Source organism: Gallus gallus, chromosome 4 (assembly GCF_016699485.2).
Source record: "Gallus gallus isolate bGalGal1 chromosome 4, bGalGal1.mat.broiler.GRCg7b, whole genome shotgun sequence".
Classification (NCBI taxonomy): Eukaryota; Metazoa; Chordata; class Aves; order Galliformes; family Phasianidae; genus Gallus; species Gallus gallus.
The window spans coordinates 28,822,185-28,848,556 of NC_052535.1; the positions used below are offsets into that span (position 1 = coordinate 28,822,185).

General features: G+C 43.1%; 1 protein-coding gene across 11 annotated transcripts; it reads right to left on the reverse strand.

The window, feature by feature from the left end:
• Positions 1-726: 726 nt before the first annotated feature.
• MGARP (mitochondria localized glutamic acid rich protein) lies at positions 727-26,109 on the reverse strand. 11 transcript variants are annotated; one of them, XM_040700448.2, is made up of 10 exons: positions 26,039-26,109; positions 25,509-25,612; positions 24,694-24,776; positions 23,335-24,505; positions 22,160-22,263; positions 21,015-21,111; positions 16,288-16,503; positions 5,065-5,211; positions 4,399-4,447; positions 2,326-2,358 (listed from the first exon to the last, which is right to left on the reverse strand). In XM_040700448.2, exons 4-9 carry the CDS (start codon positions 23,417-23,419, stop codon positions 4,401-4,403), a joined length of 696 nt encoding a protein of 231 aa, XP_040556382.1. In that variant the 5' UTR covers positions 23,420-24,505; positions 24,694-24,776; positions 25,509-25,612; positions 26,039-26,109; the 3' UTR covers positions 2,326-2,358; positions 4,399-4,400. The 11 variants fall into 11 exon arrangements, with proteins under 11 accessions (XP_040556384.1, XP_040556382.1, XP_015132182.2 ...); XM_015276696.4 differs by having other exon boundaries at positions 5,083-5,241; XM_046940466.1 differs by having other exon boundaries at positions 5,065-5,241.
• Between the last annotated feature and the right edge of the window lie 263 nt (positions 26,110-26,372).

Here is a 26,372-nt window from a genome sequence, read left to right on the forward strand (position 1 = left end):
CACTTCAGCTATGCAAACTACTGCTGGCAGCAGCAGGTGGTCACCCTTCCATGAACCGGCGCTAGAGGGAGGTGAAACGCTTCACTGCCTGCTTTTGCAGACACTTGCTGAGTGCAGGGAAGCATTTGGCAGTTCGGACAAAGACAGGACTCTCAAGTTTTATTCTGGGATTTGAAGTACATTGTCAAACACAACCTTTCTCCCCATCTCCTTTAGTCTTATCATCTTCCTATCACAGGACATTACATCTGCTGTTAAAGCAAGGTAAATGAGCTGTGAAGCAAAGCACACTGTGCTGCGTGCCAGCACAGCTGAAGTTCATGATGCATTTCTAGTTTCCTTCAAAGGCAGTATATAGAGGATCCCTGACATGAACTATACATACGGGCTACCCTGAAACTACTACATTTTGTTTGGAAACTGGGAGAAGATAAGCTCTGGGAAGCAGCCCATAGATTGGGCTTCTGTTCCTCACGCATCAGTTACCATGGGCTAACATATACCCCTTGTGGCCTGTTTGCCATATACCGGAATAACTCCAGAGGTTAACAGGCAGTCAGCAAGTCCTACAGTGTCAGAAACCCTATGGCCAGGTGTAGAAAATAGAGCTTTTTCCCACTGGGAATTAGTGCAAATAGCTTAATATGAAGTGGTATGATTAAGAGCATGCATCTACCATAGGATGTTTAATCTCCCAGATAACTACAGACGGACAAACAACAAATATCAACCTAAGACTTTTATTCTGGTAGCTCTGTCTAAAAATTCCATTTAATCACAGAGGCTTTATCCTTTAAGTAGAAGGCTGTGGAAGAGCTTTGTGGTGCTCAGGAGCCTGATTTTGCTTCAGCATTATTCCAGGTATTTATAAACACATGCAGAGGCATTAGGCCGTATTTCTGTTGGGATACTTGTAATTTACTTTATGATAAAGGAAAGAGTTTCTTTATGCAATGGGTAGGAATGCTATAACACTGTAATTTCCCTTTCAGCATCTTTCCAAATTTCTGCTTGCAGAGAAAGCAGTCAGATAGGCCTTTTCATTCAGAGCTTCTATATAAATGGTGCACACTATACCTTATTTAGGCTTCATTTAGAATTACTGTTATGCTGTGATAGCTGTAACGCTTTCCAGCTGATGGGGATCTCTGTAAATACTTTTTAGTAGATACACACTTGTGTGCCTGCAAATAGCAGAACAGGGTTAGGAGAACACTGGCATGCAAACCAATTATTTATTATAGATATTCTCGTTATTAAGACAACAGTGACAAGCCAGGAAATGGGGGTGGGAGTCATTGGCTTGTAAAGGGCCTTGTAGATACTTTTCCCTGCTCTTTTTCACATTTGGCCCAAGTTGCAACATGCCCCTCACAGAGGGAGAGTATTTTGACACATAACTGCTTGTTCTGAGTTTCCAAAGCCATTCTGTTCCTCATTAGACCCTAAAGATCCTTGTCCATTTGAACACCCGTGCCATAGCCGCCTGTAGGGATTCTGCAGGCCACATGCCAGCTCTCAGAGAAGCTTCACCACAGCCTAATTTTCTCCTCATTTGTACAATACTTAGGCAGAACACCACAAAGATTATAGCAAACCAAACGAAGTTTGGTAGGAATGGGGCTCAGCACCCCCAAGTAGGAGCCACCACTCTGAGCAATAAAGACAACCTCAACCAGCTTTCTTTTGATGCTCATTGTTTCTGTCAAGTTGCAATACAGTACTTATTGCTACTACATGCACACAGTTCTTGTTCTCAGAGCAGAAGCTTTAAAAATGTTTACTCCGGGCTTCTATTGTGAAAGGAAGCATAGCATCTAAAAGGTTTACACAGAAGGGAGACCAGATATTTTGTACAGCCGAATGTCCTATGGTTACAGTTGCAAACAGGTAATTTGTATGAGGTTTTAACTTCCTTTGTACTCTTAACTTCCATTTTGGTGTGGAATGTGATGGCATAATTAAGCACTGCAGTTTGGACCCAAAGTAAGAAACGAACATAAGCACCTGGACAACAAGAACTAGAACAAGCTCACCTGGCAGAGATGCAGCGAAGCACACTGCTTCTCTTAGCACATCTATCTATTGCATGCTGGGTGGTGCTCTGGCACTTGGTGCTGGGTGCTACTTTCTAAAGCAGAGTTGTTAATGACAGCAGCATCTGTCTAACTAACTAAAGTCGTATTAGGTTGTCTGTTGCAGCAATGAACACTGGTCCTAGCATGTAATGTGTGGTGTGACAAACTGCACAGCTTGTTTTATGTCTCCGATGAAGAGTCTGAGGTTTCTCACAGGAATCAGCTGGTTGACTGCCACAAATGTTTCTGTTAAACTTTTCGAAGGCGTCAGAGCTGCTCACTGGGGAAAAGAAAAAGAAGAATGTGTTTTAGATGGACGTTTAGCAACAGCCTTCGTTCATCAAGTCTTTTTCTTTGCAAACATACAAAGCACACTGCATTTCCAACTGCAGGTTATCAGATAAGTGAATTACAGCATGTAAACACTACTGCTGTGTAAATCCTACTTATCTTGTAGGCTTGTAAAAACTTGCTCAGCTCCCCCCACCAAGCATGATTCAGTGAATCCCTTGATTTCAGCCCCGCTACCCAGGTGTAAGTTATTTCCCCACATGCTGGGCACATTTGGTACTCCTTATACCTACAAAATAGATACTCACTTAACTTTAAGCATGGGGCAAACCAATCATGTTTGCTGAGATCACCAACGTAAGTAGTTTCATGATGTCAGTTTGGGGCCAAGGCCCACACACAGAACTGCTACATACTCTCAAAATGAAGGGCAACAACAGCATATTCATACTCATACTCTCAGAATCAATTCCAGGCTTCATCTGGTAATTTCCTCCTTACTACTATTACTACCCCTGTACTGAATAAGTACAACTAGTATAACAGTGCTGTAGTTTTTAGGGTAGCAAGACGTTGACAGATGGAGAAAAGAAAAAGGAAAAGGAAACACTTCCTAACACTATTACTTTCTTTCTACCACTGCATTTGTGTGTCCTCAGCTGCCCTTTTCCTTCATTTTGAGCAACACCCACAGCTCCGTGAAGCACGCTGATGACCTTTCCACATATGTCAGCCACACTCATTAAATACCTGCCCCGCTTCAAACCATTACTCCCAGTAAAATATGAACATTCCACTTGGTAGAGGAAGATATCATAGACAAGAATTTTGCAATCAATTTTGAAAACATTGGCATTGGTTTTGTTCAGATCTGTTTTTCTCTGTTTCAACTGCGGGAAAAAAAACCAAATGCCTTCGGTCATTTCCTGATGCGGCTTAAGAACATTATTTATGTCTTATCAAAAGATGATGAGAGGCATTAAGGTAGTTTATATTACTGTGGATGATGAAATAAGTAAACATGCACGTAAGTACAGCCCATACTGCTATACCACCAAGTTTTAAGGGTCTGTAGACACCGAGCTTTTTGAGGATACACTGAAGAGTAGCAGTTTCTTTGCTCTGTTTCCTTCTCCTCTTGTACTGGTGCTCCTACCAGAATAAAAACAATTTGCAGAGCTCCTGACCTGGGAGCTTTATTTGCTTAGCATTCATTGGCTTAGCTTTCTTTGGCTTCTATTAACATATTTTCTACCAAGCTTCCCGTTCATATTTTAGCCAACCTTTTCTTTCCCGTTGGGGTTCTATCACCATCTTACAGTACATTCTGGAAAGAAGAGTCGCATGGAATAAGAAAACATGGCCAAAATACTTTTCTCTATGAAGTTATAAGCCCAACTGATGACAGCTGAGCATTCCTTAACACCAATCTACAGCAACGCTTATTTAAAAGCAATCAGTCCCATGCTTCAGGAGGCACAGATCAGACCCAATAATGATGCCGTACTCAGTATTTTTCACTAGCACAAACTGAAAGTGCAGAGAGCTTCATCTTGAGAAGTACTTCTAAAAAACAAAAGCGGGCTGAGAGGTAAAACTCCACCATGTTGACACTGAAGACAGCGAGAGAGGAGTCCGTCTGTATGAGGTAATACTCCAGAATTCTAATATCTCTGTAATTTAAATCACCATTCAAAGAACTACTTTTGCCTAGAAAAAAAAACCCATAACTCAGCTCTTAATCCAATCTGCATGGAAGATAAAGCCATAAATAAATATCCAGGTTGAGAATTGAGAAAGTTTTGCTCCCCAGGCATCTAAAAGATGCTAACAATGATTCTTAAACAGTAAGAAATACTACTACTTCTTTTTCTTTCTTTCTTTTTTTGCTGGGCAGTTGTTGTGTGTGGAAATACAAATTCATCATCTGAGTGCACACGCAGACTTTCCACGTGCTGCAATTGCTACTACCTGGGAAAGACACAAAGGGGGAGCGCAGGAAACCTCCTGCTGCGATTGTACTGTGTACCTTTAGGGTTCCTTAGCAACTTCCTCCGGTGCCTTCTCCTCCTCAGAAACTGAAAGTGGACAAAAAACACCAATGAGAAACACTAAATAGTAGAAGCAAAGGAAATAATTTACTCAGTTATGAACAATAAGGATCCTTTGTACTAAGGGGATATGATTTCCTAAGTCATACTGGGCATGCAGACATTTTTCCTTTAAACTTTATATATCTAGCTGTAATAGAGTTTAGGGGCCAAGCCTCAAAACTGGTTTGAAAATCTCTGCTGTGATGATTTTAACACACATTTCTCTTTGCATGCTATTGTATCATACAAACTGAAGAGCAACCCTTTATAGCTGCCCTGAAACATCGTAAGGTTTATACATCTCATTCTACGTTTTTCTTTACAGCAGTGTAATTTAAGAAGATGCTATCTTTCAAATTAAGTCAGACATTATTTAAAAAAGCATGTTACATCGCATGCAGCAAAAGGGAACTTTACTTCCAGCCACTTAGCTCAAATGCCACCAGTGCCCAACTTGCATCTATTTCTAATGCATAACAAGCAATTTCAATATGACATTTTCTGCTCCTGCTAAGTCACCACCAGCAACACAAGGCATCACTCCAGCTATCTCAGGCAGTGCAAACAACCATTAGTGACTTTAAAGACAAAAGGTTTCAGACTCAGCTGCACTCCTGCACCTTCTGAAGCTCTCCCCGACTCCTCAGCATCAGCATCCCGGTTCCTCATGGCCGTGTCAGACATCTCTTGAGCTGCTGAGGCTACTCCTTCCTTCACACTGTCTAAGTTTTCCTCGTGGGCAGAAGAAGCTGCAACATCCAAGACTTCACTCACAGTTTCTATGAATCAAATTAGACAGATAGTTGTCTTGTCTTCCCCCTCCATTCACCAGCACAAGCGGGGGGAAACAGTCAAAGCTCACAAAGTACAAAGTGCCCTCCTAACAGGAGTGTTGGAAGTAATTGAAGGCAACAGGGTCTGTAAGATGATCAAATTTTACTATGCAAATACATTTTTGCAAGTGGAATTCCATGGAATGTTACAACAAGTATCTGACTTTTCCTAGCCCTGAGGCAGAAAGATATAAATGTGAGCTATTTTCACATATTTAGGAAAAAAAGGTACATATTGTCTAAGCTGTATATTCTATTTCAATTACAGATTTTATTTTCTGCTTTCTTCCAAACTGTTAATGATACACAAGATACTGATGGTTAAGATTCTGCACAAGTAATCCTGATTTGGTCAACGGCATCAGACATAACACACATACCCCGTGCATCCTTGCAAAGATGCTGTTAGTAATTTTAATGTAGAAGTGTCCTAACTTCACGCTGAAGGGTCAGTCTGTGATTCCAGTGTAGCATGATTGCCAGCTATACTTTCATATAAAAGTATATACATAAAGTTTAGTAAAGCAGTGGAACAGGTTGCCCAGAGAGAAGCCCCATTTCTGGAGACATTCAAGGCAAGGCTGGACAGGTCACCGAGCAGCCTGATGTAGCTGTAGGTGCCCCCGTTCATTGCAGGGGAGTTGGTCTGGATGATACTTAATGGTCCCTTCCAACACAAGTGATTCTACATCAGTGTATTGTTAATAAGTATACAGATGTTACACAGTAGCTAGAGAAGTTAGGCTGGTAATACTACCAGGTTGGAAAAGATAATCAGAAGGGTGCTCACCAGTGATGTAAGCTCGCAAAAACTCCCCAAAGAGCGATCTCCAGGCAGAGATCCTTCCCTGGTTGCAGTCAGCTCTTAAATGGGGTCTAGGAGAGGTGCAGCCTGGCTCCACCCCTTCTGGTCACACAGATGAATTGCCTTCACCTGTGCTCCCATGGCTGACTCAGTGCTTGCCCCAGATGGTCAATCAGAGGTTCAGGCCGTGATTCAACAGTTCTCATACAATCAGTGTATCTATAGACACCTATCTAACACTTGCAAGATATTAGCTTTCCCATATTGCTACAATTAGAATTTAGGTGGGAAATGCAATCAGCTACTCTGTGGTCATCTGTTACATTATCATTCTGTTCCCCAGGTTAGTGTCATGTGTGCTTCATAGTCCAAGATGCAGTAGGGCACACAGATCAGGAAGGATCTTTGCGGTGATTTTGGTTGTTCAATTTCATATTGAACAGCTTGCAGAGAACCTCAGTGTTCTTTCCCTGTATTTGCACTGCCAACATACCTCCCAGAGATGGCATCAGCATGAACACAGCGTTGTACCAGTCCATAAACATGAAAGCTATCTCGAACATTAACCTGATATACCAAAACAAGTCTATTTTTTGGTCCTGTACGTGGCTCCATCTTGGAACAAATGCTGCGTTCCACTCACCAGGTAAACACATTTTTCTCTGCTCCAGGGAATCCCAGTGATCCCAGGGCAACTCCAGGTTAATGATTACCTGAGAACAATCTGAAATCACCCATCGCTTTCAGAATCAGATCTGCGAAGAACATTAAACATAACAACAGATCATCATACCTGCCTCTTCTATTGATGAGCCAGTAGCCCGAAGCGCCAAGCTCCAGAATTTCTCCTTTTTGCTTCTCTGCATATCTATTTAACTTCCTGAAATCACTTCTCACTTTCATTAGTTCTACAATTCTACAAAATCTAAGCTTCTTTATTTTTCAAAATAGATCTCTAGAGATGTTATAACATCCTAACTGATGGTGCCGCTTCCTGAAGGCTGATCAGATTGAAATCCTGATGTCCCATATGCCTTTGTGCCGCAATGACTGGGACCCATTTTCTCTACTTACACAAGCTTTCGTATATTTTCTGAGAGCTTTGAAAACAACCTGTATTGTTCATTGCCTCCCTGCAGTGAAGACACACAGTATTTAAGTACTGTTTGTAGCATTTTTTCCACTGAATGCCCGGCTGCTTGATCACAGCTATTATACAACATTACTTCAGCTCCTCAGCATCTGTAATGCTGTAATGTAACACATATTTGCAGTGTTCCGGTCAAATCCCTCTCAAATGATTCATCCTGAACCACATAGTGTGAAATCTAAAAATGGCAACGTCCTTACATTTCTTAATTTCTTCCTAAGTGTTTTCTCCTTAATTCTGCAGAAACAAACAAACAAAACACCATCATTTATCAACAGCACTGCAGTCGGATGGTTTCATAATTCGGCAGTTTCATTCAGTGTTATTTTCCTACCTCTATTCTTATTTGGACATGTTACCCTACAGACTCCACGTGTGTCATAGCTTCATGCAAAGTGTTATACTGATAGCAAAATCTCAGCCCTTTTGTTTCTGAAAAAAAAAAAAAAAGAATTTATTTTTTAAACAATTCTTCATCAGGCATTTGTCAATTATAAGTTTTTCCCTGGGATAACAGCTAAGTCACAGCATTAGTGGATACTTTTTTTCATTTTGCTAAGCATTTGCATATAATACTGCACTTGCAGATTTGAATTAGGAGCTTAACCTTCTTGTCCTTGCTGCAAAAGATAGTACACGCAAGCTTCAGGCCTCCGAGAAATCCATCCTGCTCACTAGCTGATGAAAGTAGCTACGCTTTACAAATCACAGAGTACAAAGTCCTCAGGGTATTTAGGCTCCTGGCATGGTACAGCTGCACAGTCATCAGTACATAACTCAACACCTTTATAATATCCATTGCTTCAGTTTAACACTGAACTCTAACAAAAATACCGCCTGTTTACGCATGAGATAATTACACGCACTCTTAAGCAGGTTTCAGCTCCTCTGCTTTACAAGATCACTAGTTAGAGAAGAAATAAGCCCTTCCTAACTGCATGCAAAAACACGACTGGGCAAGAACCAGCTGCGCACTACACACGCATCAAACAACACCAAAGTGCTTATGCTCTGGAGACCCATCTGTTCTGAGTTGAGCAAATATAAAAAAGGAAATTGACTTTTCAGACAAAAGGAAATGAAGTTTTTGTTTTGTTTTTAAACAAGGCAGCAGCACTAGGAAGCTCCAGTAGCTTACTGGCACTATGTCCAATATTTAGTTCCACCCAGAAGTACAATTTTTAGAGAATTGCATCCCTATCATTTCAGTGAAAAAACCTTCCTTTTGTATAAAGCTATTATTCCTACAGTCTCTAAGAACGCGGTTTTTACTCCTACAAATTAAAGAAGTTCCAGCATTGAGAAGGCAGGACTATACATCTCTGTGTATTCACAACAGAACAGAAAGCATTCCACATGCACTGCATTTCTGCATTCTCATGGTTTTCGATTGACTGGTCTTAATATTAGCAAGCTCAGCATTCTCCCAGCAGAGCAGATAAACACGATAAGCAGGGACTTGTATGACCCGTATGACTGACTGATGTTTGCTCCAGATAATAATTCAAAAAAACAATTTCAAATCACACGTGTTGACCCTCTCCAGCCAATAGCAACAACATATGGATGGATTTTCAGAATTCAGATCCTATTACTTTCATAACATCTTCCCCCGAAGCTTTGAAGCTTTCTAAACAAGCTTTAAACTTTCCCGAGGGACTTTTCAAACGGGGATCAGTCTGGACATTTGTCTGGGACTCACAGTTCCCTTCTGAAGTTGAACCTACTTCCATTGGCAGTCATGTCCCACCACCTGGGAAACACTGCTGTAGGGTGATCCTGAAGCAAGCAAGTGAAAGGGAGCTATGGAACAAGTTGAGCAGACACTGATGGAAGTGGACGTGAAATCTGTTAAGAACTCGGCTCTTACAAGAAGTTTTGTAGGAGATAACATTTCTGAGAGCACTTCTACGTGGGACCTACTGTCAGATTTTAGAGCTCAGCGTTCATAAAGCTGAATTTTCCAAGTTCTATTTCACACCATGCACCATGCATGAAAGCTAACAAACTGAGCTAACCATGGTCAGATGTGTACTTATTATTTCATATGTGAGGTTTCCCTGACCAGGATTCCTGAGAAAAAAAAAAAAATGAAAAAAGACAACCTACCACAACAGGATATGAGATCAAAGAGAAGGAAAAAGCAAGTTAACTGCTTCACTTTTTGCACTCATCTGGAGTAGCATCTGCACTGTCAACTATGTTAAAGTGAGGGTTAGATCTTCAAACTTCCACTACAGTAGCAGCTAGTTAACGGTCACTAAGAAAAGAGACAAACAAATGAAACAATTATGTATAGAAATTACTATAAAAAGGACAGAACTGCTTTCTTCCCTCCTCATGCAGATGAAACATTTTACATTGTGAAAGCAAAACACGCTTCTAAGTAAAGACAGATAGCGAAAATCGACTCGTGTAGTGTGGCATGAAAAGAGGGAAAAGTCCACGTTTAAAGAACAAACAACACAGCTGGGGGTGGAGGGCACTCTGGGAGTTCAGAATTTCACTCTCACAGCAAAACTTCCCCCACCTTTGGCCAGTTAACTCAGCACTGCTGCAGTGTTCTTGTTCCGAGTCCTTCATTGTTGAACACTTTTGATTATTTTTAGCAGTCTAACAATACCAGTTTATAGATAACCAATAAAAATAGCCAGTAGGTATCATTATACTGACTTGCTTATTGTATTAAAAATGCTCTTTTCTGAATCATCTCACATACAGCCCTATCTTCTTTCTTCCCCTCCAACAGTCAAGAGGAGGCCACTATCTTTCACGCAGCAAGTCATGTTCAATTACTTCTGCAAATGTTATCTGCAGAAGAATTCGGCTTTACAAAGCTAAAATAATACCCGATAGCCATCATAATACAAATGGAATCTGCCTGGAGCCACAGAATGAACTCCAACCAAAGAACTAAAAAATGCTTTCAGACTTCAAGCTACCTATAACACATCCAGAGACACACAGTTATTCCAAAGGAAAAAAAAAAAGTCAAATAATTGTGAAAAAGTGGAACAATATTCTATTGACAGACTTATCTGTTCTTATTTGTTTCGTTTATAAGAGAACAAATCATACCAGAATGTGACGCTTACATTTACACACCGTCCTCAGGGCAAAAATCTCAGTGAGCTCCACTGTGGGTCTCTGGGATGTCCCCTGAAACATCAGGATACTCAGCAAAACATTCCCTGCTTACGGTTCAAAGAGCTACTAACAGAAAACTTGCAGTGGAGTAGAACTTACTTAAAGTCAAAATCTGCCCTCAAGAATGTATTTGTGAGAAGCTGAAAAACAGAACTCAGAGGTAGGGGTGCCTGGATCCCTTAGATCTGTACTTCTATTCACTTAAGACAGTTTCCAAAGTAACAACCAAAGTTCAGTGTTTTTTGGTTTGGAGAAGTTGTTTCACTCCAAGGTGAGAAAGACTGTCCAAAAATGGGTATGAAAAGTCCAGAACTGATTTGCACTGCCACCACAAGTGGACAGAAAGGAACTGGTGGCTTCTTCTCTAAAGGAGGATACTATCAGTATTCCTCTGCGTGCTGTATTTTTCCATTTGCCACTCTGTCCCAAGCCTGTAGCATTGCCTGGGTTGTTGAGGCTCAAGTGCAGGGCCCACATTTGGTTTTGCTGAAGCTCGTCCTATTGGCCTCAGCCCAGCAATCCAGCCTGTCCAGATGCTTCTGTAGAACCTCCCTACCTCAAGGCACATCGACAATTCCTGTCTACATGGTGTCATCTGCAAACTTACTGAGGGTGCTCTCAATGCCCTCATCCAGGTCATCAATAAAAATATTGAACGGGACAGGCCCCACTATGACCCCTGGGAAACACCACTCGTGACCAATTGCCAGCTGGATGTGACTCCGTTCACCACCACACTCTGGGCCCGGCCATCCAGCCAGTTCTTTACCCAGCAGAGTGTACATGCCCAAGCCACAGGCTGCCAGCTTCTCCAGGAGAATACTGTGGGTGACAGTGTCAAAGGCTTTGCTGAAGTCCAGTTAGACTACATCAACAGCCTCTCCTTCATCCAACAGGCAGATCACTTGATAATAGAAGAAGATCCAATTGGCCAAGCTGGATCTGCCTTTTGTGAACCCATGCTGGCTAGGCCTGATCCCCCAGTTGTTCCATAAATACCACGTGATCTCACTCAAGATGATATTGCTCCCATTAATCCAACACCACGGAGATGTTCCTGTTCTTTCCGCTATAATGAGCCATCTATGAGCTCAGTTATATGAAAGAGAAACAGAAGGAAGAGATAAGAGAACAGGGGGCAATGCATGGCAGTCTGAAAGATGGCAGATAAACACAGCAGCCCAAGGGACAGATGAAGAAAGGGATAAATACGAAGCAGGAACAGCCAACAGTATTTCCATAGGATCTTATGGATCCTATAGGATCACGTTCACATAATTCAGTTTTCTAAAGCCTAATATATTTAGCCACTTCTACCATAACCAATAGAAAGAAAAATATTCTAAAAGGACATTCAAAACAGAAAATCTTTATTATACTTCATAACTAAGCTTAAATTTAGTCAGATTAAGCGAAGATTTTTCCTCAGTCTGTTTGTCTGCTGTTACACCATTCTACATCTAGAGGTCCACTTAAGGCAATAAACTTGTCTACATGAAAGGCCTATGATGAGCTGCAAGGATGAGGGCTGCAGGGAGAATAGCACCATAGACACGTGCCCAGGCTCCAGATGTACAGCTCCAACTGTGGTACAGTTGCTAAGGCCTGTCCAACCCTATCCACACTGCATTCTACCACAATACTTAAGGCCTCCAGGAGCTGCAGGTTGAGCAGTTTTTCTTCTTCCTACATGTCACACAAATGGCCAGAAGGATGCATTTGTTCTACAGAGCGCTGCCATTTTGAAAGCTTCTGCATAAGTATGAGCAATCACAAGCTGCTCTGAGGACTTTTCAGCCATCTTCCAAATAATGATGGTGTCACAGCACAGATCAGAAAGCATCTGGGTACGCACTCAGACTTTGGTAACTTACCAAGCTCATAAACTTAAAAGCCCACTCACCATGTCAGGTGTTTTTATCTGCTTGGTATCACTACGTGATGGGGTCAGCAAAAGTTCTGTCCAGAAAGCAGCGACTCTTGCCCAGCACAGCCTGTATTTGTTTCTCTAGGTTGCAGACAACTGGCATTATAATGTCATTCAAAGCTTAGCATGGAAAACACTGGCACATTCAGACACTAATCCTCCTCAAACATAGTTACTCACCCCTCCTAAATCCAGCCGTGGAAGAACAGTGTTTGAAATGATAAATGGAAAAAAGACCTCACTCTTCAATACTTGCAAAATTAATAAGAACCTACATTACAGAAGCCAGGCATCTAGGAATCATGGCTGTGGGCTAATTGCTTTTGCTATTCCAGCTGATAATGCCAAAACCTCAAACATCCGTATCAGAGTTGGTAAAGAGTTTTTACCAATCCAACAAACTAAAACAGGTACTAATGCAACAACGCTACCTAATCCAAGCAGTATCTTGCCAATCTGTGCATTTCATAGCATTTGTTCTATTGGAGAAATAACTGATCTTAACTTACCATTATGCAGTCCACATTAAAAGGAAAACAACATGAAACTTACCGGTATCAGGCAGTAACCAAGCGAGTAATAAAGAAAGCAGAGAAACAGAATTTAGAGGAATCTAAAATCTTAGAAAGAGAGTAACACAACACAATGGGTGGGCTTATTTGTTTGTTTGGTTGGTTGTGATTTTTTTGTTTAGCTTTGGTTTTTTTTGGTTGGTTGGTTGGCTTGGATTTGCAACAGTATTTCCCAAAATTCCAGATACCAGCAATGAAACGTAAACTTCTAAAACTGAAATTACCCTAAGTGCCTACATCCAAGGTTTTGCTCATTTTTGAACATCCACAGGAGCTCACACATTCATTCTATTTGCTTGCTGGACCATTGAGATGATTGCCCATTTGTTGAACAACTTACATTTCCGAAGATGCTACAGGAAGCCTTATACTAAAGGAAACAATTGCATTTAAGAAAGCAGAGGTTTAATGGAAATAAAAATGCTTGCACCTTCATCTGCAGAAGTGGTATCACCCTGTCAACAAAACTAATCAAAGTGATTTAAATGAGTACTCTACAGAGTAAGCCTGCTATTTTTTTCCCTATCCATTCTGGGAGAAAACATTTCTCTGCTTCAGTAAAAGTACATATGATGCTTCTCTTAATGGAGAGAAGGATCAGTATGGTCAAATACAGAACCAAAAGGAATTTCTGACGTGATATAAATAAACCACCACTTTTTAAAGTCATGGGTAAGCACTCTGAACAAAGTGGTATACATCCAGAGAAGAGAACTTCTGAATCAAAACGTTCTCTTCTTGTATTTAATGAACAATGTTAGCTAGCTTTTAGAAAAGGGATACTGGTTTAAACTTTTGTGTTAAGACCCCATGATGTTTGTTAAAACCTTCACAAGGTCGGGCCCTGAGGCATCAACTGATCAGAAGCGTGGCTGTTTGGCAGGCCGGGCCTGGACTGGACGTGCAGAGGAACACCAAGGTGACCCAGTGACAGGGCCACGGCTGCCTTGGCAGCCTCCCACAGTGGGACTCAGGTTACACAGCGGCCACGGCTCAACTTAGTCCTAGTGGGGGAACCTCACATGAACCTTCACTTGTAGCTTAGGCACTATTAATCACAGCAGCCTTGATTAGTGACCAGTGGCACAAAAGACCTGTTCTCCAAACTGAGTTCTAACATCCCGGAAACACCACAGAGATCGGACACTCCCTTGCTTCAGACGCTGGTGATCACTGAGGTGAAGCACAGCTGCTGCAAGACGTGACATGTTCTTCTTAATATGAAATGCTCTGACTAGAGGCTGGAAGGAAGATGGCTGAAGCAACAATTTTACACCAGTCTCTACAATTTTATGTCCCACATGTTCATTTCTGCCGTCTTTCCCACTCGACCAAGAGTAATCACTGCAGTGAGAATGGACAGAGGATACGGCCCTCAGAATCCCTTATAAATGCCTTTGCAAGAGAAGCACCATTCTAGCATTGGGTTTTCACTATGTTGCCAGAGAAAATAGACCGAGGAAATCAATAATTGTTGAATAAGACATTTGCTCGGCCCCAGCAGTAACTAATGGTTACACCACACAGGTTCACCTTTATAAAAATAGTAAGTAACTACACAGTTACCCTGCCTGGCTTTAAATACTCGCATTCAATATACCTACTGTGTTCCTCAGGCAATAGTCCAGAGCCCCTGCTGCTTCATATTTGAGAGAACGATAGAAATATTTACCACACAGAAATCCCACCCTCCCCAGCAATCAGTAACTACCCCAAGGATAAGGATCCCCGTGAAAGGAATGTTCAGCACTTCTGGGTACAAGCGAGTGCCCACTGCTTAGAGTGAAAATTTGCAATTGCTTTGTAGGGCAACACAGACAAAGACCATCTTATAGCATCTCCCCCAGCAGCTTTGATTCATTAATTTTAACATATACCAGAGTATTTCCTTCCTAAATGAAGTTGTCTAAACATTCCATAGAAATGGCTCGATTGTTTTTTTTAAGCTGTGAGTAATTTAACCACTACCTCATAAACATTTTATGTAAACAGTAATAGTCACAGCAAATATACTTACAGGCTGGACTGAGCATTGTTTTAAAATCTGTTCTTTTAATGGATTGTTTTGCAGACTTGCACAGGAACTATTCACACAAGAATTAAAACCCCATTCATGTCCAATGTTTTCATAGCAGTCAACAGTTTGAAAAGCTGCACCATATCCCAAGTTTGTTTGTTAAAGAGGCAACTCAGATGAATCCTCAAGGGAGCCACCAAGGAAAAAGGCAAAAATATTTCTGCAATCGGACAATACCTGTCAAGGTACTGCAGTAACCTCCCACACACTAGCAGCTGAAATCCTTTTAACTTCAGTTTGCTTTGCGCTTTGAATCTGTCCTTCCAAGTAGATGCATGCCCATTTTCTCAAAGAAGTCAAACACGGACATCCAGTGAAGGTTCCATGTTCTGTCCAAACTGACAACTATCACTGGTATTCCCACTTACTACAGCCACACTGAACTCTTCCTTTCCAAAACAAAGATTACAGTGAATTTTCTCTTCCACCATAAACTTGCCAATAGTCTCTTTTTTGTTTGTTTTCAAAGAACTGTGGATTCCAGATGGTAATGTTTGCTGCTTTCCTATCTATCAAGTAATTCCAATTGCTTTAGGTGTGTCCCATTCAACTTTAATTGAACCAATCAAGAGGGAAACGTTATTGCTCTACGCTTACAGGTTAGCAGTAAGTTTGACTGCATAACAAAATAAAAAATCAAGTTAAATTATAGTTCTGCATTTCATGCAACTTACAGACATGTTTGCATTTTTATTATTCTAAAATTAAAAAGGAATGATAAACCAAAGTATCCCAAACAGTTAAGAGTACCAGATATGTAGCCTCCAACTAACTTGAGTTTAATGCTAACGTGATGTTTTTTGCATTTTGAAACTTTTAATCTGATATATTGTTAAGACTGAGATCATAATGATATGTGGGTTATTACCTAATCCCGTCGAAGTTCACTGTCAGAACAACTACACTATTTAATGGGAACATCTTAGGAAAAGCCTGTGAAATACAATGTTTAGATTCCTTAGCAGACCCTCAGGAATCCGGCCACAGGAATAATGGTTTAATCAATTGTATCACATGCTTATCCCTTAACATAAGGACTTGAAGGAGCAGAATGAGGTGATAAAACAAACTTTTCATTCTCCTACCTTTAGATCAACTCTGGTGTCACAGGCTTTTAGAGACACTGCTTAAATGAACCTTCTTGAAAGCTGTGATCACCTTATGCTCATGATATGCCAAGGTAACACCTGAATTAGTTTTCACTACAGGACAACCTCCGTTAGGAATGCTGGTGTTTGTTCTTTGTGTTCTGTCGTAAGAAGTAGAGTTTCAAAACTCAACACACACACGCAAAAACTGCATTCATAGATTAACCTTGCACTGCAGGAGCTTCTGAATTAGCAGCAGCTTCCTGCTGTGCTCCCTCCACAGCAGTGGATGTGTCTGCAGCCGGCAAGTCACTCTCTCCTCCAGTTTCTGGGGTAACCCCAGAACTCTCCTCCTGCGCTGCAGGTCCAGCAGCAGTTGATGCATCAGCTTCTTCTGTGGCCACGTCTGCTCCAGTGACTTCAGCTGTCTCCTCTTCATCACCTTTTAAGGGTTTATTTAATACAAATAAAGAAAGTGTAAAGCGCATGCATGCAATACAAATTCACCAAATACCTTTACCGTCATTTTCAAATCTTAAAATGGGAAGCTAACATTTGGGCTCAGAATTTACAAAGCAAGTCATTATATCAGAAGTTAATCTCCCCTGTTGTCCAAGTGTGACACCGTAAAAGATGTTTACAAGATAAAGAAACCATATTCTTAACTACCAAGTTTCACAGCCGCTTCAGTATAGGAACGGACAGTGTGGCTTAAAACAAGCGACTGCATAAAGGTGGGGATGCAGGGAAGGATGAAAATAAAAAAGTGATAGGAAGCAGATCATACCAAGTGTTGCTCCAAACCCATTCTATTGAAAGGGTCAGTGATAACGCACTCTGACTTTGCAGGGAGATGGATTCTTGTCCAGTTTGCGCCCAGTAGTGGCATTAACACACAACAACTAAGACCCTTGCTACCGTACTTAAAAGGTCTTCCATAATGTGTTATCAGTAGGGCTCACATGTTAGAAGCACTGTAATTTAAGGCACAGCCCTTTTGAAGAGGGCTATTTTCAAGGTGGTAACCTTGGCTGGCAGTATCTACAACAGTTCAGAGCCCCACTCAAAATTAGCTTTCAAATGGGTTTTGTGCCATGTCTCAGCTCTATGCCACCGGAGATATTCTGCTTTCCCTGTTCATCCTGCATCCTTTAAAGCTATACTGACTGTGCTGTGACCACACTTCGGACTGCAGAAGCCATAGCACTCAAGTAAGAATAAGATCTGTGGGACAGAAAGAAACAAGGGATTCCTACTGAAATTAGGTAAATAAATAAAAATATAATGCGGGAATGTTAAGTAGACAGTGCCCAACACTGATATGGCCAGCTATGACTGATTTTCATTTTATGAAGTCCCAGCTGTCTCAAAGAACTGCCTTACTGCTGTGGGTCGGAGTCTTCAGAAATAAAAATTCTTCCCACAATTCTTCCCAAGTGTGTGAATTTACAGCTCAGCTGAGACAAGTAATCACAAACTAACAGCACAAAGAAGCACAAGAAGTACACAAGCACCATGCAAGTGTGCACTAAGATCAAGAAAGTTATAGAGCAAGTGTTCATTGCAAGTTTACTACCAGACCCAACTCACCAGGTGAAAAAACAGAACTGGAAATAAAATTTGCAGTATAGCATGAGCTAAGTGAGGAAAGAAGGGAAGGACTTAAAGAGACATAGTCAGAATTTTTTCTTTTATATTGGATCATAAATGGAACAAATCAATTTTATTTCTTGATTTTCTCATGCCAGTGCAAGCTTACCAGTTTGCATTCAGGTTTTAACACAAGTCCACTCACTGTTTAGTAAAAATCAAAGCTGCATAACCTGACCATGTCCCTTTAAGAGAATGCTATAGTTCAGAAAATCTAAATTGATTACACAAAGAACAGACTAACAGCCAAGCTCAGCATTCAGTACAATTTATTGGACAGTCAAACATAGGGTGCATTCATTCAGAACAGCCAGCTTCTCGATCTTAGCACTGCCTTCTGCAAAGCAGATTCATTAAGAGCTCAATATGGTTTGGCCTTGCAAACATAGGTATTTCTTTTAAAGTCTCACAAGGATGGAGTTTTACAATAGAAGGCATAAAGTCATCCCAGGGTAGGCTGCAAGGTACGCAATGGTGAAGGACTGTCCTTTGTGTTTAACTTCCTCAGGTTTGGAAAGAGATTTCCCTTGTATTTTAGTCTGGAAAGTGTAAAAGCAGAGTAGAGATTAGACAGATTGAATCAGCTTGCATTAAGTTAAAAAGAAAAATCATCACTAAGAAAGGAGGAAATATGGAGTAAGTTAAAAGGACACATGTGAATGGAAGACAAAACTCAGTATTTGCTAAATGAGCAAGTAGAATGTTCCACAAGGCAAGCATCATCTTACAGTTCAAATCATGAATCATGTTCCAAATTTCCTACTGCTATTTCATGTCCAGCTCCTCCCAGGGGCATTTTAAAATCCTTCCCTATGTCTGAGAGTAGCCTTCAGTTCAAAAGAGCTGTAGAATATTTGCTATTCTTTTTTTTTTAATATATCACATAATAATTAATTAAAATACCGTTAAGTGACGTTTCAACTCACTAATTGAAAAGCCTACAGCGATATTTGATTGTTTCATTCACTTTGTCAACACTGTTTGCCACATGAAGGTCTTAGTAACAGCTTGGTTTGGGGCAGGAGGAGAGAGAACTTTCCTCAGAATGAAGAACCACAAAAGCCATTTGGAATGGGAGAGGCTCCCTCTGATTAGCTGCACCCTGGTTGTAAGTTCTTCCAGCACAATATTCTTTTCTTACTATATAACACGTAGCAAACACAACACAGTATGCTATCTGGCATGCTGCTTTACTATCCTCCATTTCACATTGTTACCAACAGTTCTACGGTGTAACTTAAGGTTGAACTTAAATGATCCTAAACGTTGGATGACTTTGAGAGCATAGTTCTTAATCAGCAATGCTTACTGTGAAACAGTGTAAGGACTTAACTGAATCTAAAGAATACATGGGGAAAGAAGCTGCAGTGGCAGTTTTGGGAAAAGCAACACTAGGGCAACACACCATGACAGGATACACACCAAAATATGACTACGCCGGGCACAGGAGAAAGGGGGAGGAAGAGACTCTTTTGAGAAGGTGCAGAGAGGATTCCATAAGAAAAGTAAGAATAGAAACCTCTTTGGGGAGGATACAGTTAGGAATGAAAAAGGGTTTGAAGAAAGAGCTGATTCAACAGTGGTTTTGTATTGTGCATTTGAATTAGTCACGAGTCCAATTAAAAACTCGGGCTTGAGTCAGGAGTCTAAATATCCAAATTATCAGGGAAAACAAGTGTCAGAGGTCTTCACTGGATGGCCCCAGAAGTGTATTAGACCTCTTACTGCCTCTCATTGTTCATAGTAATCATCTGCCATTAATTGCTATATTTAAGTAAATTACTAAACAGCAAAAGGCATCAGGTCATGGGATGCCTGGAGAGTGCCCGAAGTGGCAATTAATTAAGTTACAGAGCACTGAATACTGTTATCCCAGTCTCAGGCAACACAACTATAGCCTTCCAGGGGTAAATAGTACCACTGATCGCTGGTATCCTTCACAACATTTTGGTAAGCTAGGGTTAAAACTCAGTACCTTGCAAACAGAACCCTAAGAGAGGAGAGGGAACGTGCTGACATTTTGAGTGGCCTGGGAGGTGCAGTTAATGCTACCGTGTTCTTCTGATTGCACTGACATAACCCTCGTTTCATCCCTGAGCAGCAGAAGGCAAGGTCACTAGGAGAAAAATATGTACTTCGGTCCCAGCCCAATTTTTTGTTTTGGGGACAAGAAGAAATTGCACTAAAATTGTAGCCAACATCTCTGCTGACTAGAAGTTCAAGATTTGCATCGTTTCCAGCTGCTTTAAAGAAAGTAAAGCACTTTGCCATTTTAAATCTTAAAATCTGTTATTTTTAAAACTTTAGAACTAAAGAGCATGTTGTGGAACTTCAGGAAATTTACAATAAATCAGTTTTAGAGACAGACAATTTAAAGGATGTTTTCATCCTGGAAAAGAAATTTCAGCTCAACATACCCGAACCTATTCTTACTGAGCATGCAAATCTATTAAATCAGTTCTCCAGGCGCCAGCCTCTGAAAAAAATAAGTGACAGCTTCCAGAGCTATGGCTTCATGATTTAAAAAGTGGTGCTTATTGTCTTTGGGAGGTTTGGTTTTTTTAAAGTGGCAAATCGATAATCACGACGAGGTCCTTCACATGCCATTTTTAAAATTGCTTTTGATAGCAAGGCCATGCTTGCCAAGTTCTATCTTTCAGATTAACTGTGTTGTAACACTAATTGATGTGGACAGAGACAACATTCCATTACAAGCATTTGAACTAACTTGGTCTAATTATTTAAGCATGAAGGACTATGTAAGGATTTACCATAAATTTAGATGCTGTCTGCTTTTCTTTTAGACCTAAAATAAAAAGGGTTAAATTCAAGTTGTGGGACAAGAAATGGGTTCTATTTACTACTTTAATCTATTTATTTAGTTGCTTTTGTTCCTAGCTCAACACATCCACGGTGTTTTCTGACACACGTGGCCTGGAGACAACCTGTTGACTGAGAAAGAGCTATCATCTCTTCCCAGCCCTACCCCGAAACAAAAGAACAGATCTAATTTTGACAGCATTCAAAGTTCATTAAGATTTCAGTGTATCAAATGTAAATACCCAAGATAGAATTAGTGGTTCACACATTAACTCCTTTCCTCCAAAGATACTGCAGCTTGGTCACAGGCCAAGATTGCTGCCTGAACATGAAGCCCATTTCCAACATTAGACCAGGACAGTCTTTGCTCCAAGTCACAGAAAGTGGACACGGACTTGGATGATGAAGGCCTGATGAGATAACACAGAAATCTGCTCTGGATCCTTGTGTAGCCAGAGAACAAGAGAGAAGAGCTCCACTTACCCTTGTAAGAGTCAGCTTTGTGTTTCTGCCCTCTCTCATGGAGAACATTCACATGTTCGATGTAGTTGCTACGGGATGAACCGACCACTTTGTAGGTCTGAAAAATAACATAACTGAACATATATCTAACTAATATATACACGTGAGATAATATAGCTAACAAAGGTTACCAAACAAAGTAAATGGAGGAGGGAAGGGCTTCAAACAAGTGCAATTGCTCATCTTAAAAGGCATATCAAATGATTACAAGCAATATTAACATATCCAAAAATCCATTTTTCTCCACTAACGTATTAATGGGACACGTAGGAATTAGAAATAAAATATAGAGCTTCAGGAATTGAACAGGATATTTCAAAAGGCTATTATGCTTTGGTTTCTATTTTTATTTAAAAAAAAAAAAACAACCTATGGTAATCAAAAAGCTGACAGCAAGAGGATTTATAATTTTTTCAGATGGGCAATCAGACAAGAGCGATGGTACCTTGGACAAGTACATGCCACTCACCGTTCTTGAGGATTATTTCTGGGAAAGAGAGAAACTTGTACCTTTTGGGGATGTGCTAGTCAGGATCTCAATTCCCAGTGGGGGAAGGGAGCTATGAAATTAAGGCTTTAGGGACCTGCAGAACAGTCTGATAAACTTAGAGGAAGGCTGGTGAAAGACTACGAGGAAAGCTTGAAAACACTTGGTGTTAACAAAGCTCAAGCATGCTTTTTCTAAGTAATTAATATTCTTATCTTCTTTTGTGCCTCAATCCTAATCTTCCCCTCCCAGCTTCAAACAGCTTCCTTCACATCCGTCCTGCCCACTGCACAATGCTCTTAACGTTTGCAGTTGGCAAGAAGAGGCAAGGTGTTAGAGACAGATGCTTTACTCCATCTCTGGAGGAATCCATTTCACATAGCTTTAAATCTTCCACCAAGAAGCTCAACCGATCTCATCAAAACAACAATGAATAGGCAAGAAATATGCATCATTTCATTAGTTACCTTAAACTGATTTTTCTAGGCAACTGTATTCAATTACGTGCCACAACATCCACATTCTATTGACAGATCTCAATTTTGGACCGTGTTTTTAAAACCCTGAGCACACTTGGAACCACATCAGCTCAGAAAGCACAGACAGCCCCCCCACTTACATAGAACAAAGCACCGAAAGCAGCAACCCCAGTGATGAGATAGTAAATCATGTTCTCTCCAGAAGAGCCAGGAACACTCCCAGATGACATCTGGCGAAGCGGTGCTACAAAAAAACGTTCTTTATAGTGATGTAAAGTTGATGCTAATATATGATCATAAAACAGAACTACGGAGTCTGAACTTTACTATGGGAAGAGATGATTGAAAAAGCTATAGCAAAATTGGGGGATATGGCTTAGTGATGTGCAGGACTATGGAGTGAAACAGGGAGCGGTGCCTCACTGAATGAGGTGCACATCTGAAATCTTCTGATGAGCGTACGATTTACTGAGGATGATTTCTGCCTGTCAGCTTCCTATCACTGGGCATGCAGTCATACAGATGCGTCCTGCTTGAGAGTAAAAGGATCAGTCTGCCTTTATTCATTCTTGCTGCACTCACAGGCCGCAGAGGCAACAATTTCCCTTTGGTTTAGCAGCAGAGAACTCTAGGAAAAAGCTTTTTCCTTTTAACTCACACTGCTTCGTTCCCCGCTAGGCAGCTGACCTTCAGATGCTGGCCAGGACGTGAGGCTGTGGCTGTGCAGGGCAGGCAGGGTTACACAATGCCATCGGGAGCACATACTGCACCCAGATGACAGCGCAAACCCTTTCTTTCCACCCACCACGGCTGTGCGGCGATGCTCGCTATGGCCTTAGGGCTCCCGTGTACAGCTACAAGAAGGGTCCGCATTCGGCACGTGTGGTGCGGACACCCAGCTGCGTTTCGTGACCCCGTCCCCGATGAGACACGTCTCACCCAAAGGGCGCTGCTCATCAAAACGTCGCTGAGCGTTGCAAGCAAAAATCGTCCCGATCCCGCCCGTCACGCGCCAGGCTGCGTTTGGTATCACCTGCCTCGCGGGGCCAAGTCCGCCCGCGCTACCGCCACTGCGGCGCTTACCTCAGGACGGGGGCGGAGGGGCTACGGGGACGGCTGGGATGCGGGCATCCCTTCCCGACAGCGGGACCGCCGTTCCGAAGGGCATCCGCCTCCCGCCCTGCAGCCCTCCCGTCCTCGCCCGGCGGAGCCCCGCTACCGGCCCGCCGCCCGCGACCTTCACGCGTCCCCCGCCGCCCCGCTGACCCCTCCCCACACCCGGCGCGGGCCGAGCGCCGCGGCCGCCCGCACGTACCGCGCTGCGTGAGGCGGCTGGCGGCCGAGGGCGCTCGGCTCAGGCGAGCGGCCAGCGCTTGCGAGGCGGCCCTGCACAGGTACATGGCGACGGCGACGGCGAGAGCGGGGCTGCGGGCGCTGCGGCGAGCACCGCAACGGGCTGCGATCGGCCCGCCCCTGCCGCACTGAGGGCGGGGCCTGCGTTAGCCCCGCCCCGGCCGCGTGCCGCCGCACCTGGGCGAGCCCGGCGCTCACACGGGTCCGCCGCTATCTGCGGCAGTGCGGGGCGCGGGGACCGCCTCGCCGAGGAGCAGGGGGGAACGTTACTCCTTCGCTAAAGCAGAGATGCCTTTAAAAGCGCTCGTCGTCAAGCATTCCTGCAAAACAAGCTGGAGAAACCACCCCAATTGAAAGCAAAGGGCTTTCAGGCTGAACGCTGGAAAAGAGAGGTTCAGCGTTTAGGCGGTCACATCTCGCAGGAAGGAAATGACAGCCGTGAGACCTTTCCAGCCCTCCCTCACGGGCACCTCAAGGTCACAGCAGTGCAGCTGCCTCTCCCTCCCACACAGGCAGGCAGCGCCGTTGTCACTACTCCGTTTTTATTCCCTTTGTCCTTGCCTGACCTTGACTTACAGCAAGCGTAGGGCTGAGCACTCAGAAGGCAGCAGGAACAGCAGCTGTTCGTCTCACCAGGGGAACAGCGAGACAGCGTTAGAACACAGAGCAATGACAGCCAGCACGCCTCCGGCTGAGCCCGCTCCTGCCTCTCCTCTGTGACACCCGGAGCACAGCCCTGCAAGCACTCACCCGGCGCTGCCTTTCAGAACCACTGCAAAGTCACGGCACTATCCATGAGATGCTGCCCTTCAACAAGCAGCTCCTTTCCAGCTGCCTCCTGGGCTGTCTCTTAACTGATGCTCGACTTTGTAATACACATTCCAGAAAACCGTGCACTTTATCAACATTACTTTCAGAACTATGAAATACGTAAATGCAATCAGAAAACAATTTACGAAAGCCGGTGGGATAAAATACAAACGGCAAGAGAAGTCTTCAGAAGCTTCTTTCACACTTTATTTCATAGGCTTGCATGTGAAATGTATGAACAGATAAGGTTTAAATACTTTCAGATAGGTCCGCCGTACTCCTTAATTCACAGGACGGTATTTCTCATCAAACATTTGGTCAACCTAAGAAAGAGGGGGAAAAAGCCCTCAGCAATGGGGAAAATACATACAGTGAAGTCAGTCAGAAAGGCCTCACAACATGCGTGGCTTTTAGCTGCACAAAAAACCTTATGAGAAAAATAACCACAACGTGACAAGGTTTTCTGTATTAGTTTGAAGTATTTCTGACAAATATCACTTACAATACTTACTATGAACAACCTGTACACTTATGGTGCCTCTCTTGTTTTCTTCTTTCATATTCCATTACATCTTCATTATGCTGCTTGAAAAGCTACAAAAGCAATATATGTGAAATGGCTATACAACACACAACCGGAACAACAGAACAAAAGAAATCTACCACTTTTTCCTGAAAAAATGAAATTCTAATTATCAGAATGTAAGCCAACACGTAATTATTGGCAATCAGGAAGATAAAGGGTAAATTAGATGTATATTATAAGTTGGCCGGTAAGACATGATTTTCACACCTCCCTCCCTTCAACAGGGAGGCGAGACACAGACAAGGCTGCCCAGAGAAGCAGTAGATGCCCCATCCCTGGAGGGGCTCAAGGCCAGGTCAGATGGGTCCCTCAGCCTCAGCCCCACCCACAGCAGAAGAAAGGAACTGGATGTGTTTCCAGGCCCCTTCAGATTCAAAATGTTCTATGATTTTTCACTGGCCAATTTTTTTTCCTGGCTCTCAACCCACCCCAAAAATGAATGGGGGGACCAAGAAGAGGAAGGATACACCCCTGCCCTGGAAGTTGTGGTCCTCATGCGTGCTGCTTATCCTTTATATTTTCTCCTGAAAGAAACTACATCCTGCTTGTTCCAACATCAAGCCCAAGAGCTTTTATACAGTGAATTGCAACATGGACCTGGTGAGGCATAAGTAATCCACACATCATACTTCAGTCTTGACACCTGTCCATTACCACAACTAACAGGTTGTAGCTATTGCCTTCAGATCACTACGATCTGGAAATGGTTAAGTTCAACAGAATCAAATAAGAACACTTACAAAAGCCCACAGGGCAGCACTGGTGGTGAAAGCCAGCCCAACTCCAAACCAGTTCGGTTGGTCGTAAGTACGCTTTCTTGCAAAAAATGCAGAACGAGTCAAAGCTGCAAAGGCAGAAGATTTTAAACACGTTAATGTTGTTTCAGATTCAAACTACCAAGTCAGTTATTCTCAGTAACACAATCAAGAAAAGAATAAATCTGATCACATTCCCCTCTCACTGCCTCACGTGAGCTCCCGCCCGCCATCCAACACGGACACCTCGGGCAGACCCTCCCCAGGCCGGCATCACCGCCACGGGGCAGCGCAGCATCCCAGCGTGAAACGAGTGGGGTTCACAACTAAGCGAGGAAAGGGAGGCGTCACCGCGGGCTGCTGGAGCTCCGGCCGCGGAGCTGACGGGTACACCTGCAGGGCACGGGTCACAGTGAAGCCCCGCCGGTACACGCTCACACGTAACGGTCACGAGCAACGGAAGGGCTCTTAAGCGGCTACAACAGACACCCCATCGGCCCGCTGCCGCCGCTCACCGAGGCCGGGCCCGCCACCCGCCAGCCGCAGCCACTTCGCTGCTCTCAGCGGCGCCGCCATCTTGTCCGCCGGGCGCGGGGCGGTCGCAGTTCCACAGGCTGCGCCAAAGGGCGCCTCCTGTCGGCCGGGCGGAACCCGCGCGCCCTGCTAGGCGCGGAACCGGTTCTGCGGGGCGCCGGGACGAGCGGTACGACAGCGGCGCGCGTAGGCAACCGCGGCCGCAGGGAACAGCGCGTCCTCCAAAGCCGACAAGCGGCCGGGCTGAGGGCCGGGCTCAGAACTTAGCGCCCTCGCTGCACTGACGCGCTTCCCGACCAGCCGCCTCGCGCCGTG

Excerpts from the sequence above, each read along its gene's own strand:
- MGARP (XM_015276695.4), bottom strand. The coding sequence starts at position 23,419 with ATGTACCTGTGCAGGGCCGCCTCGCAAGCGCTGGCCGCTCGCCTGAGC. Across the intron at positions 16,504-21,014 it reads CAAAGCTGACTCTTACAAGG|GTGATGAAGAGGAGACAGCT; the intron begins GTAAGTGGAGCT and ends AACCCTTAAAAG. Across the intron at positions 4,448-5,064 it reads AGGTGCAGGAGTGCAGCTGA|TTTCTGAGGAGGAGAAGGCA; the intron begins GTCTGAAACCTT and ends GTCCACTTTCAG.